The 13,590-nt window shown below is 49.6% G+C and overlaps 1 protein-coding gene across 3 annotated transcripts in view; it reads left to right on the plus strand.

Annotated features, from left to right (window-relative positions):
- The window catches only part of CADM1 (cell adhesion molecule 1), a 321,945-nt gene extending 309,811 nt beyond the window's left edge, over positions 1 to 12,134 (plus strand). For 2 of the 3 annotated variants that reach the window (XM_080815949.1, XM_080815951.1), the window contains 2 exons: positions 9,736 to 9,867; positions 11,844 to 12,107. In XM_080815949.1, coding sequence (XP_080672075.1) covers positions 9,736 to 9,867; positions 11,844 to 11,962 — 251 coding nt within the window. In that variant the 3' untranslated portion in view covers positions 11,963 to 12,107. Of the gene's footprint in view, positions 1 to 9,735; positions 9,868 to 11,843 lie in introns of all 3 variants that reach the window. The other variant, XM_080815950.1, reaches the window with a different exon arrangement.
- The last annotated feature ends 1,456 nt before the right edge of the window (positions 12,135 to 13,590 follow it).

The following is a 13,590-nucleotide window of genomic DNA, read 5'->3' on the forward strand; positions in this document are numbered from 1 at the left end:
CCCCCTCCAGGAACGCTGCAGTCCTGGGTTGCTCGGGAGCCATAAGTCATGTAGAACACTGATGATCTATCAGGCCGGGCTTGGGCTGCCTTTGCATCTGGTTTGATGAACTAATCAAAAACTGATTAGCACCTTTGTTCAAAGGGGATGCTGATTAATCAATTACTATTGATTGTGAGCTTGGCTTCCCTCAGCAGCAGAGAGACATCCAAAGGGGGAGAAAAAAAAAAACAACCAATAAAAATTGAGCAGCTGTCATAGTGTTTAAATTTATTAAAACAAAATACATTATTTTTTATGAAGCTGTCTTGAAATGGGTCACTGAAGGGGAGCATATTGATTGAGAAAGGATGAACTTCTCAAATTTCTGTAGCCTAGAGACTGAATTCAATTATAATACAAGACAAACAGGTTAACACCCGTCTTAAGCAGTCCATCAATAAATTAGAGTAGGTGTTGCGCATTTAATGCTAAACTGTGGTAATGAATAATATTACCATCCATTCCCTTTTCCATCTGGGTGGAAATTTCAGCCTTTCCTTATTACGGATAGATGCTAGATCCTGCATTTCCTTAGAAATAGCGAACGTCTCTCCTCTGCCCACTCCCCCCATTCACCACCACTACCTGAGCTAATGACAGTTTCATAAGCAACATATGGCACTCCGTCCTCACCCAGCAAAGCAAGTTGCCCAGCTGATCCTCCTCTTTAATCTGCATTAAAAAATTATGCATGTGTGTAGTTCGGTGATTTAATAATTGGCAGACCTGGGGAGCTCCTTCAGTCCTACTTTGAACCCTTTCATTTACTTTTTTGGGTGTTAACGTTATTGACGATGGGCCCATAAGAGTTTCGAATTGTTTTATCAATTACATCTGCTGTTTCCTGGTGACAGCTGGTGGTTATCGCCACCCGTGTGGAATAGAATAGCTTTAAGCATATTTATCCTTCGATTTTATTTTAAAACTTTTTAAAAAATGTCTGCACCGCCTCCCTCCTTTCAGCAATGGAAGGGTCTTTGGGGACTGTTCAGCAGAGCGCCTTGGTAAATACACATTGTGCCGGAGAATGGCCCTCGGGCACTATCAGAGCAGTCCATCAGTCTTCTGCTTTTGAAGCGGAGGCACCGACGAGAAATTCCAGAGCTGTCATGCTTCCCCCAAACATGTTTTCAGCTCTTGCCCTACAAATGAGAAAGCAATCTAGAAAAATCCCACACCTCCCTCACAATCTGTAGAAGAGTATGGGCCGAGGGCAAACCCTAAATGGCTCTGATAATCCATGCCAGGCATGATAGAAGATTCTGGGTGGGCCAGCTGGTGTCCCCTGAATGATTTCTGAAGGAGACAGGGGCTCACAATACAGTCTAAATGTAGATAATAGAAGCACATCAAGCCCTTTGGATCCCGATGGTCAGCTCTGGGGTGGGGGGCGGGCTCTGTGACCATCTGGTCCTTGTGAAGGTCCTCAGAGTCGGCTGAACTTGCTTGAAATGTGTGTGGAAAAACTCAATAGACAGAACCTTGAGGGTGGGGGGCAGTCTTCCTTGCCCCCACTGACTAAGCAATAACGATGATAAAGAAAAACCAGCTGGGCTGTGTAGACAAATTCTAAGTGCGGCTTATAAATCAAGTGTAGTGGTATTTAGCTTGTATACAGTTCTTTTCAGCTTAGAAAAGTCTTTCACAGATGATCTCATTTGCTCTTTGCTGGGCACCGCTGTTGGAGCTCCTGTATGTGCTAGACCCTGGGCCGGGCACCAGGCATGCAGCGGTGAGCAACACCGACCAGGAGCGCTGTGGCGATCACACTGCAGGCCCCCGCGCTCATAGCTACTTTCTAGTGGGGCAGCCAGGCTCACTCATAGCTACTTTCTAGTGGGGCAGCCAGGCTCACGACAACGAGATAATGACGGACAGTGACAAATGTTGTAGAAAAAATTAAAGCGGGTAGAGTAAACAGGAGTGACTGGGACCAGAAAGAGGCAGAGGCCAGTTTAGAGCAAAACCTCCCCACAGAAGGCCACTGGGACAGGGCAAGGGAGCCAACACCTGGGAGCATTTTCTTGAGCGGGGAAAAAAAGAAAGCTGGGGCTCCCCAGGTTGAATGATTTACTCAAGAGGCAGAGGCAGAATTTGAACATGCGGGCCTTCGGACCTCTGCAGGAAACAGAGACTAATTTAAGGGTGGTTCTCCCTCCACCGTGAACTCCACGCTTCCTCTGTTCTGGGGTCTTCTCAGGAATCCTTTTCCTCTTGGACCCCTTCCAACTCAGTGTGTGCATCCAGGGAATGAGGAGGGGAAAGTGAGCCTCTCCGGAGCCCATCAGGGGTAGAACCACGTGCTGAGTGACCTGGAAAGATCTCTTCCGGCATCAACTCAAGTTTTTTCTCCTTCGAAGAAGGCCATTGCCTCAGATGATTTCGGTGCCATTGTCCAACGCTGTCCGAAATTCTGGGATCAGTTGCCCACTGAGATGGTCCTATAGGCCGTGGGAAAGTTTGGGGTCACGAAGTTTAAAACGTGTAGATTTCCTGATTTTAAAATTCTGTTGAACACAAGGCAGTAGACGGAAGATCGCCTCGGGTCTGTGGCAGCTTGGCCGCAGCGCTCCCAGGATGGGAGTTTGAAGGTCATTGAATTGCTGATCTTCCCATAATCCAACATGCTACTGTTTCCCTCGTGGGGAGGAAGGAGGCCATCAAACAGGAACGTTTCCTCCCAACTAGTGAGGCACCAGGCTCTGCCACAAAATGTGAATTCCAGTTCCACAGGTTGGACACTGCCTTGGGGTGATTTCACCATATTCATTAATCCATCCTCCTCACACCCCCAAATGCCTGAGGTCCACAGGAGCATCTTTCTCCAGAAAGAGATTCTAGTGGGAAATGGATGTTTGGAAATACTTTATGACTCTGTCCTCTTTCTCAGCTATACACTCTTTGAAGGAAAACTCTGGGTCCGTCCTCCCGTGCCTTCCTGTTGCTTCCAATGGGAAAGGCCCTCTCGCTTTGAAGTCCTTATTATGAGTGGAGTGGACTCCTGAGTGTGCCTCCTGGCCTCTGGGGACACTGAGTGTTTGGGAGGACCCCGTCGGGCTCATTAAGGCATTTCTGCTGTTGGGTAAAATAACTAAATCAAGTTATGGGAGAAAAATCAACATAAAAAATATTTGTTCTCAGTATTTAGCTGACAATAAATACTTCCAGTCCTCGGGCTCAGATGGGACACCTGAGTCATGACCTGGCCCAGGTGGCCTTCAACCTTGACCCCACAGGGCAGCTGGGCCATCCATCAGCCCGGGTGCCCTTCTGCAGAAATGGAAAAGGGCCTGGCGACTTCAACTCAGCGAGGGTTTATGGCCATCTCAAGGTCCGAGAGCAGTGCCGAGCGTACATTTGCGTGTCCGTGCAGCCCTTACCCCCAGAGAGCTGATGAGTATTGGCCTGGCATCCATAATATTAAAAACCTGGAAGAAAGCCCCCCTCAGGCTCTCCTATTGTAGATTTAACTGTGACAGACGCTTACTGAGTGCCCATGATATGCCAAGCCCTGGCCCAGAGAGGCACTCTCCCATTCCGCATGCTGGCCTCGCAGAAAAGACCCGGTGAGGGGATGGCTGTGCTCTGTGGCTCCGAGTGGCTGATCCCCCCCGCCTGCAGTCACAGAGCAGAGAAACAAAGCCCTGTTTGACCCCAGATCCGACCACTCTCCCGTGGGCCATGCGGGCAAGGAGATCTAACTCTTCTTCGCCTCCCGTCTGGGCCCGTGTCTGGAGGCACATCTGTAGGCAGTGACCACCTGCAAGAGTCTGGGTCCTCATCCCTGAGCAGTGACCATGTACAGTCCGAAGCCTGCGTGCAGAACTTCTCATTTTAAATGAATGCGTACCGAGCTCTCAGTGGCGGGAGGAGGATGCTGACTGCAGTATTCCTTTAAGTAAGCTTAACGTGGTTCCTTTGAAATGCTCCGGAGCCGCAGTTAACATTGCTAGAATTCAGTGCGGCTGAAGGGTAGTGCTGGCTGCCCGAGATGCTCTCTGGGAGCGTCGGGATTTTCCTGCCTTGCCTTTATTCCTTCCTTTCTCCCTTCTAAGACGGCAGAACAGAAAGGTTATGTTACGTAGAGGCTAGTGTGCTCCGATATATATTAACATCTTAATGGGAAAGCTGTGCATGTACTGTATACATTTACTGCTCTCTGACAAGAGAGAATTAAATGTCAGAAGGATTTGTAGCATCTATAATTGAATTGGTGCTGAGAAAAGCAAATCTTAAGGAAGAATAACATATTAGGATTAGCAAATAATGTGGCATTTTGTCAGTGCATGTCATTCAGTGTGTTCCCCTCCGGTAATAAAGTTGTGGTCTTTAAAACGCACACTTATTTGTGTTGCCACGCTGGGAGCTGCGGTAGGGGGATGGGAATGCGGAGCTACAGTTTTCAGGTGGTGCCACTTTTTGTTTGTTTGTTTTGTTTCGTTTTGTTTTGTCTTCGAGGTCAGATTTTGGTTTTGCCTCCGATTTCGAAATCCCCACCAGCAGGCTTTTGCTTTCTCCCTCGCGAGAAGTAGCAAATGACATCATTAAGCGTCCTCTAAGACAGACCGATCCCTACGGTCCTAGGAAGCTGGAGGCAGCATTTCCATTAGAAACAGGGATGCTGAGAGTTTTTTAATTAAACGGACTTGTCCGGCAAGCCCTCAGCCCAGGACAAAGCCTCAAACCAAACCAAGGGACAGAACTGTTGCAAAAAGTCAAGAGCCTCCACTCTTTTCCAGCTGTTCGTCGGCTGCGGAAACGGCAGAAGGGTTGAGCGTAGGAATTGCTCAAGACAGGGAAGCAGACCAGTAGCATTAGGGCCCCCACCATGTTTTAAATACTAATTTCTAAGGTGAGACCTGAGGTGGTCTGTGGCCTAGGGGAAAAAGAAACAGATGGGTTTAAGAGGAGCCCCAGCTCTCCTGGAGGACGTAGATAGCCTGAGCCAGGGATTTTCGGAAATGGGAAGGTAAGCCAACACGGGGTGGCCGTCGTGCCCTCTGCCGTACGTTTGCTCTGTGCATTTATGTTTTAACCGGGTCACACCTCAGCTCCTCAGAGGTCGGGAACTTGGTGTCCTTTTGGCAAAAAGCCCAGCCCGGGCTGCACGGTGGGCAGGCCACGGTGGCCGTGAGCCTTCTGCCCGGTGACGTCCTCTGCCAGAGTCCCTCTCTGCCAGGAGCTGGTCCGGGACGCACGAGCCGTGAATCCCTGCCGCTGGCAGCCGAGCCTTCTCGGCTGATCACACATCCACGATGAAGGCATTCCCCCGGCGGTTTCTGTGAGGCGCCCCGTGCCAGGGGGTGAAGTGGTGGCCCCACTTCGTCCCACCAGGACGGTTCTGGCCAGTCGTCTGAGGAGGGAAAGCGAGTGGAGAGGAAGGAGTCCCCTGGAGGTGGGGGAAGGAGCCTGAACTTGGCCTAGCAATCACTTTTCTTGGCAGGTCCTCGGGAACCCCTGCCTTTAGAACTGGCCCCTTGATGTTGCGTGTTGAGGAACGGAGAGAGCCGGGTCACCTGGCCCAAGGTGAAGAGGACCGAGCAGCTGGGGGCTGCCCTCTTGGGAGTCCCTTTGAAATGTTTTTGTCCTTGCGGTTTCTAAGATGCTGATGCGAGCCCAGGGTGGTGGGAGCTCGGGCCCAGACGGTAGTCGCCAACTTAACATTCTGCGCGCAGCTCGGAAACTCTCACCTGGAGCCCAGTTGTCCCAGCTTTTTGCCCAAAGAAAAGCCAACTCGCGAATACTAAACAGCTCATGATTGATCTGTCCTTAAAGATACGCATGTCACACTTAGAGCCTCGGACAGGGCTGCAAGAGGGGACGGTCCAGGCAGGCAGGCCTGTGCCACCACCGGGAGCCAGCACGGACCCTCTTCCCAGTGCCCACAGAGCGCCCCGGAAAGCCAGAACGATGGCACGACCAAGCCAGAGGTACTCAACGTCGCACGTGGAGGGATTGGGGGTGACTCTCGTCACTCCACCCAAACGTGCTTAGGTCAAGGCTGGGATAACCTTGATGCCGGCAGCACACACTAAGGAGAAACAGGGCATTTCCTCCACAGGATAATAGGGCCCAGCTTAGTCCCAGAAGTGGGAACACTCTTAGGGACACCTGTTACTTCGTTTCTTAAAAGCACAAGAATACAAGACTTTCTGAACCCAAGAGCTCTTTACTCGCCTAAGGACCAGGCGTGTTTCTTTTTTTTTTTTTTTTAATTTATTTGACAGACAGAGATCATAAGCAGGTGGAGAGGCAGACAGAGAGAGGGGAAGGGAAGCAGGCTCCCTGCCGAGCAGAGAGCCCGATGCGGGGCTCGATCCCAAGACCCTGAGATCATGACCTGAGCCAAAGGCAGAGGCTTTAACCCACTGAGCCACCCAGGCGCCCAGGACCAGGCGTGTTTCTAAGTGCTTTCCTCGCCCACGTGTCCTTTCAGGGTAGAAGCCAAGGGCAGCTGTGGAGTCTGGCTCTTTGGTTTCCTTCTCTGCCTGATTCAGAAAAGGGGAGGATACCTCCCCAGGGACGTTGGTGGCACCTCAAAGTGGAAAGGTCTGCACCCTAAGAGGAGCAGGATCTTTGGATGATGGTGAAAGTTACTTTCTTAATACACTGGCCGGAGCTCTCCCTTGGGGAGCAGAACAGGAAAGGCCGGGCCGCTGCGGGACTTGTCAGAGCCACGCTCCTCCCGCAGCCTCCAGCCACTTGCCCGCTGCCTCGTGGTGTACAGTCGTGCTGCTGCTCCTCGCCCTGAGCGAGGCCCCAGCCCACAGGTGCAGGCCCTTCTGCCCTCATAGTAACCAGCTTTCACCCTGATCCCCTCCCACCGGAGGCCAATCGAGAGCGCTCTGCAAACTCTCCCAACAACCCACACGTGGAAACGAGGGAGGAGTGAGCTGAGGCAGGAAAGCACGTTGCTCTTCACAGAGGACGGTGAACCCGGGCTGGGGTGCAGAGAAGTGGTGAGGGGCTCACAGACGGCCGTGTTCCCTATAAAGGAAACCTCAGTTGCTTTCTGCGTCCCTCTGCGGTAATTGAAGGCAGGAAAAATGTCTGGGTGATTAACGGGTGGCAGTAAACTTTCTTATCAAGTGAGTATCACGAGATAGTGGGAGAGATTACCCTTCCGAATAAGTATCTGTAAAATATGTACGTCCTTTAGGGCGGGGAAGGTCACTAGAACCCAGGTACTGAATGTGGGCAAAGTGCGGGGGCGACTAGGCAGCACTGACCCCATTGAGCCCAAAGTTCATCTGGAGCAAAGATCCAACGAAGAGTTTGGGCTAAGGAAATTAATCCCGCAGATACGCAGCCTGTGAGGTGTTTTGTGGGTCACAGCTTCTCTGTCTCTGGCTTTCTCGGGCTTCTAGAATGTTCCTGTGCCTAGGCATGGAGGAGGCAGTCTTTGAACAGCGGCCATGAGACAGGTTATTTAGGTCTGTGCCTGGAACCGGGACGGCCTCTCAAAGTTTCTCTCTGCTCTCAGTCTCCCCAGGCCGCTCTCAGCTCCCGCCCCTCACTTTCCCCTCTCCTCCGTGGCTAGTATGGCTGTTTTCCCCACCCCAGCCTAAGACCCAGGGAGTCGGTTGAAAGACTCCTATTTTTTCAACAGGTCCGCACCTCATGGCAGTTGGAGATGAGTTTATTTTCATTCCCACAAGATCCCCCATTTTGACAGCTCCCTAAGGAAAACAACTTTGTGGCTTTTCTGTTGCTCCCTCTTCCCACCAGCGATGCTGACTCTGTGCAGTTGGGCGAGAGTCTCCGGGGTGTGAATTGGTCTCCTCGGACAGATACCCAGTGTTGAGGGCCCCCCACCCCAGAGGGAGCGCCCCCCTCCCACAAGCTGTGTTGTCTCTAAAAGAAGAAGTTTCCACGGCAGAGTTCTGCCCCGACGAGATGACTTTCAAGACACAGAGGCTGTTGCCTCCTCAGTAGGCAACACTTTTGGCCGAGGAGGGCGATTCGTCTCCACCACGTTTCAAGTCGAGCTTATTAGACAGGTTGCTGGAGGGGCTCGCACATCACGGAGCGGGCTAATTGGCTGCAGTGCACTCTGCCTCCAACCCATCTTCCTTCTCCAATTAAACTCCCATCATCCTGTTGTCCTGGGCGACCTGCTGCTGCCTCCGATCTGGCATTTCTGTTCGGGTTGGGATTTTTGGGCTTTTTTGGTCCTCGGAAACATAACTTAATGAAACACTTTAAATACTTCGTTTTTTTTTAATTTAAACTCTTTTAATTAAAGCACTTTTCGTGGAACCCTCGGTCACGAGTTCTTTCCCCACATCCTTCAGTACTTAATCTCAGAGCAGAATTGGAAATATCGATAGAAAGTGTAAATCACGCCCTCCTGCTGAAAGCGTTGTATCAGGTTTCGGCTCAAAAGAGCACCATTACCTTTAGCTGTCACGGATCTGTACACTTGATCGATAAACTTCAAATATTATTAGAGGTGGAGGCTTCAGAGATTTGCTCTGTTCTTTGGAGAGAGACAGAGATAAATCTTTCTTAAAAATTGACTTGAATTTGCACTCTCCGTCTTCCTGGTGAAATGCATTTCTCTCAGGCGTCCAGCAACTGCAAGGGGGACAGATTTATAGGGCCATGTGCTTCTTGTACTGAAAGATTTAAATGGTAAATCCTTCACATATGACTTCACAAATCATGTAAAGTTAAAAGATTTTTACCGTTTCTGTTGCTGCTGTGCTTAAATTGTAAGGTACAGCTAGTAAATCATTTTAATGGAGGTGTCGTACTTGACTCAATAAAAAAAAAGACAATGGTTTAGCTTCCACTCCAAAATGTTAATGTATTAATCAACGGGAGAATAATTGTTTTTTACTACATTATAAATCTCGGGTGCCATTAGGACTTCAGCAAGGGGTGATGTAGCCACATTCCTAAATTAAAATTGTTTACACTGCCATACATCCATTCCGCATCGCCATAGCTCATTCTGGGTTCATTTTGGAGTTGTTCCCCAGCCAAACGTGTCGTTCCTCCATCGGAAGAAGACGCCCTGAGGGAGTGATGCTTATAAAGGAAAATTAATTGCCTCGTGAAGTGTTAAATAAATAAAAGGAAACCCGTCTGTGGCAATGGACAATTATTCCTTGCTGTCTGTTTTTTGAAATAGGTGTTTAGGCTTTCGAAGGAGGCTTACTCCCTCGTACATCCTGAATGTAGCGAGCACGTCACCTGTCTTTAGTTTTATAAACCTTGTTTTATCTCGAGACGGCTGTGGCTTGTGAGCTCCTTTCCCTATGCACGTGCCTGGCGGGGAAGAAGTCTCTGGGCAGCTACCGAAAGCTCCCTCGCCTCCCCTCCAGGGCCCGAAGGCGCCATCCCCAGTGCCCTTGAGTAGCTAGGTGGGGCCTCCTTGTTGGGATCTGCAGCAGGACACAGACGGAGGGAGCGCTAAGACCAGGCCAGCACCGGACAGACCGTTTCTTCTCTCCCTGGTCCCTTAGTGCTCCTCCGCTGCGTATCACAAAATTGCCTTGCGGGGAGAACAGATCGGTCCGGCACTGGACAGGTCGGTGTGTTCCCTCGGTGTAACCGGATCCACCTGGCTTGTCGCTCTGACTCCTCCATTAGAAAAGAAGGTGACCTCCGATCGGGAGGCAGTGTGGCCAGGGCTGCTGGTGTCTCGCGACGAGCTCTACAGCCCTGTTCCTTTTCTGATTCTGACAGATTCTCGAGCGGGCGAGGAGGGCGCCATCCGAGCGGTGGATCACGCCGTGATTGGCGGTGTCGTGGCCGTGGTCGTGTTCGCCATGCTGTGTTTGCTCATCATTCTGGGCCGCTATTTTGCCAGACATAAAGGTAAGCAAGGTGCTCTGGCAGGCAGGAGGTCTCCCGCCACCACCGCCCCTGCATCTGGGGACTGGACAAGGTTTTCTTCCATGGGAGGTTTCGATTATGTGGTCACACAGCCTTGTCGAGGTTTCCCGAAACTGGGAGAGAAAAAAAAAAACCAGAAATCTTAGCAGCTGCTGATGAGGACTCCGAGGGTTGATGAGCACTTCTTGATTTGGATTTTCTCTAAAAGCTTTCTAGATGTGTGATTCTGCACTCCGTAATTGGGCCTGGAGCAAAAATTGTAAAAATAGGGGCCGGGGTGTGAGAGGTGGGGCGTGAACCCCAAAGCGATCGACATGGGAAGAACGTGCCCGTACCCTCTGCTGCTTTTTGGGAAGCAGGTGGACACGCAGAGCTGCCTGGTCCCAAGCTCCGGGGAGGATGGTCACAGCGGCTAGAATACTTCCTTGCTTCGATGTGCTTTAAAAGCCACATAAATATGTATTTTTTTTTAAATTATCAGTGCAATTGATTTAAATTGCCATTAATCATCACACTTATCAACTGTGCAGCCTGGATGGGCAATCATCTTTTCCAACGCTCCTCCTCTGTGCCCCATGCTGCTCCGGTCCTCTTCCCCTGCTCTTGGTAATTTATTCTCCCTCTCTTTGTCGGCCCTTGTCTCTCTCCGATGTTTTTCTCCAGCTCTGTTCAGTGAGCTTGTGGGGTTTTCCTATAGCATTAACCGCAGCCGCTTGCATACCACTGGATCATAGAAGTGGGGTTTGGGGAAGGCCCCCTGAGCCCAGCAATGGAGGCCCAAGGTACTTGAAACCACCTTGAGCACCCGCAGTGCCCGTCTCTGTGGGGACCATTTGGGAATCCTCTGCCCTGCCCCGCTGAGCCGAGAACGCCCAGCCTCTTGGCTTGATAGAGCTTGGGAGGGGGGGCCAGAGAGCAGGGCCGAGTCGAGTCGGCAGCTGTGGAGAACGAGGGGCCAGAGGAAAGAAAGGGACAGGAGGGGGACACTTGACCGCCCGCCTGCTCAGATTTGTCACGGACGAAAACCTGAAAATACCACCACTGTATCAGCCTTTTTTTCTCTCCTTAAGAATCTTCAAGAATATACTGTATCACGGGAGGAGGGCTGTTGGGTTATGGTAGGCAGGGTGAGCGCTACCTAGATGTCCTGCTGAGGGGCAGCCCTCGTCTCTCTCCGTAAACTCTCCCGTAAACGGTTGGGACCTGCCGATGAGAGTGTCTCCCCCTTGGAGCATCCTGTGTGTCGTCATTCTCCAGTGGCTGTGTCAATTAGCGAATCCATGAATCCGGGTCCGGGCTAGAGTCACACCTCGAGCGAGACTCGCTTGTCCCTTAAGACAGACCCCCAAGTCTTGACCCCAAGGGTTACCATAACCATCTGCTTCTCGATCGGGAACCCCACGCCGAAGCGGGAGGCAGAAGACGGTCAGACGTGCCCGTGCGGGCCCCCGCTGACGCACAAGGCAGCCAGGGCTCCCACAGACAGGAGGTGGGAGGGGCAGATAAACAAGCTGAGGCGACAGCAGAACATCATCAGGGCCCTAATTCATTAATTGGCTAATTGCTCTTCCTTGCTTTGGTCTTTAACCATGTGCGCGCACATCTCTGGTCATTGGTCCTGGCGTTGACTGTTCACACGTCAGTCAGCAACTCTCCAGCTTTCTGCATTTTTAGCTCCCACTCACGTCTTCTTCTGCCGACACCCTCTGGTCATAATCACTGCTCTAATGTCTCATTTGCTGAATTATATCGCAGCGGTTCAGTTGGAGTGGTGCCTTTGGAACCCCCGGATGCCCATTTGTCTCACCCACCTCGCTCTCTCCTTCCAATTGTTTTTTCCCCTCTGCTGCCTGCACACCACTTCGGCTGATGATGGCCATAAAGCAAGTTGCCATCTCTGTACCACTTTGCACAGAGGCCATCAGACAGTCACGGTGATTTACCCCTTCATCTTTCAGGTACATACTTCACTCATGAAGCCAAAGGAGCCGATGACGCAGCAGACGCAGACACAGCTATAATCAATGCAGAAGGAGGACAGAACAACTCCGAAGAAAAGAAAGAGTACTTCATCTAGATCAGCCTTTTTGTTTCAATGAGGTGTCCAACTGGCCCTATTTAGATGATAAAGAGACAGTGATGTTGGAACTTGCGAGAAATTCGTGTGTTTTTTTATGAATGGGTGGAAAGGTGTGAGACTGGGAAGGCTTGGGATTTGCTGTAAAAAAAAAAAAATGTTCTTTGAAAGTACACTCTGCTGTGACACCTCTTTTTTTTGTTGTTGGTTGGTTGGGTTTTTTTGTGTTGTTATTGTTTTTCTTTTTTTGTTTGTTTGTTTTTAAGTTTTATTTTCTCCTACCAAGTCAAACTTGGATGCTTGGCTTTCGTTTGAGTAGACTGCAGAAATTCTGTGCCTTGTTTTTTGTTTGTTCGTTGCGTTCCTTTTTTTTTTTTTTTTCCTCTTTTTCCTTTGTGTGCATTTATTTTTCCCCAAAAAAATTTTGGATTTTTTTTTTTTTCCAAAATCTCCCATTTTGGAATTTGCCTGCTGGGATTCCTTCGAATCTTTTTTTTTCCCCTGAATTTGTTGTTGTTTTTGCTTCTTTTGTTGTTGTTATTTTTTGAAGAAACTGCTTTCTGTTCAAAGTTCAGTTCCATAAAAGGAGAACCAGCACAGTTTAGATTTCATAGTTCAGAATTTAGTGTGTCCATAATGCATTCTTCTCTGTTGTCGTAAAGATTTGGGTGAACAATGAGGACTCTTTGCTGCTACCCATGTTTCAAATACGTAGAGCAGTGAAGACTAGAAACTTAGACTGTGATTCAGAAAATGTTCTGTTTGCTGTGGAACTACATTACTGTACAAGGTTATCTGCAAGTGAGGTGTGTCACAATGAGATTGAATCTGTCTTTAATTCTGTATCTGTAGACGGCTCAGCATAGATGCCCCACACTGTCCAGAAAGGTTTGGGGGCGGAAAGGGCTCCTCCTTTTTCAATGCCCTAAATGGACCTGACAGGTGAGGTCTGTTCCTTTTATATAAGTGGACAAATTTGAGTTGCCACAGGAGGGGAAGTAGGGAGGGGGGGAAAGCTAGTTCTGCTCTGGTTATTTCTGTTCCAAACGATTCCATCCGCCTTTCCCAATCGGCCATACTTCTCACTAATTTGTAGGAAGAAGCAAGTCCGCGTGGCGTGTGAGTGACTGGATGGGACAGGGTTGGTTTTTTGTTGGTTTTTTTTTTTCTTTGTGCTTAGTTAGGAAGGCAGTAGGATGTGGCCTGCATGTACTGTATATTACAGATATTTGTCATGCTGGGATTTCCAACTCAAATCCGTGTGAAACTTTCATTCCTTGAGATTTGGCTTGACAAAGGCAGGAGGTATAAAAGGAGGGCCGGTATTGTTCTCACACTGGTCTGCTGTGGATCTCAGTTCTCGAAAGGTCAGAGCAGAGGTGGAAAAACAGCATGTAGGGATTTTCAGTTACTTAATCAAAACTCAAATGTGAGTGTTTTTATCTTTTTACCTTTCATACACTAGCCTTGGCCTCTTTCCTCAGCCTTAAGAACCATCTGCCAAAAATTACTGATCCTCGCATGATGGCAGCCATAGTGCATAGCTACTAAAATAAGTTACCTTGAACATATCTTAGATGGGGAGCCTCGGGAAAAGGTAGAGGAGTCGAGTTACCATTTGCATTTTT

This window comes from Martes martes (assembly GCF_963455335.1).
Source record: "Martes martes genome assembly, chromosome: 10".
Lineage (NCBI taxonomy): Eukaryota > Metazoa > Chordata > Mammalia > Carnivora > Mustelidae > Martes > Martes martes.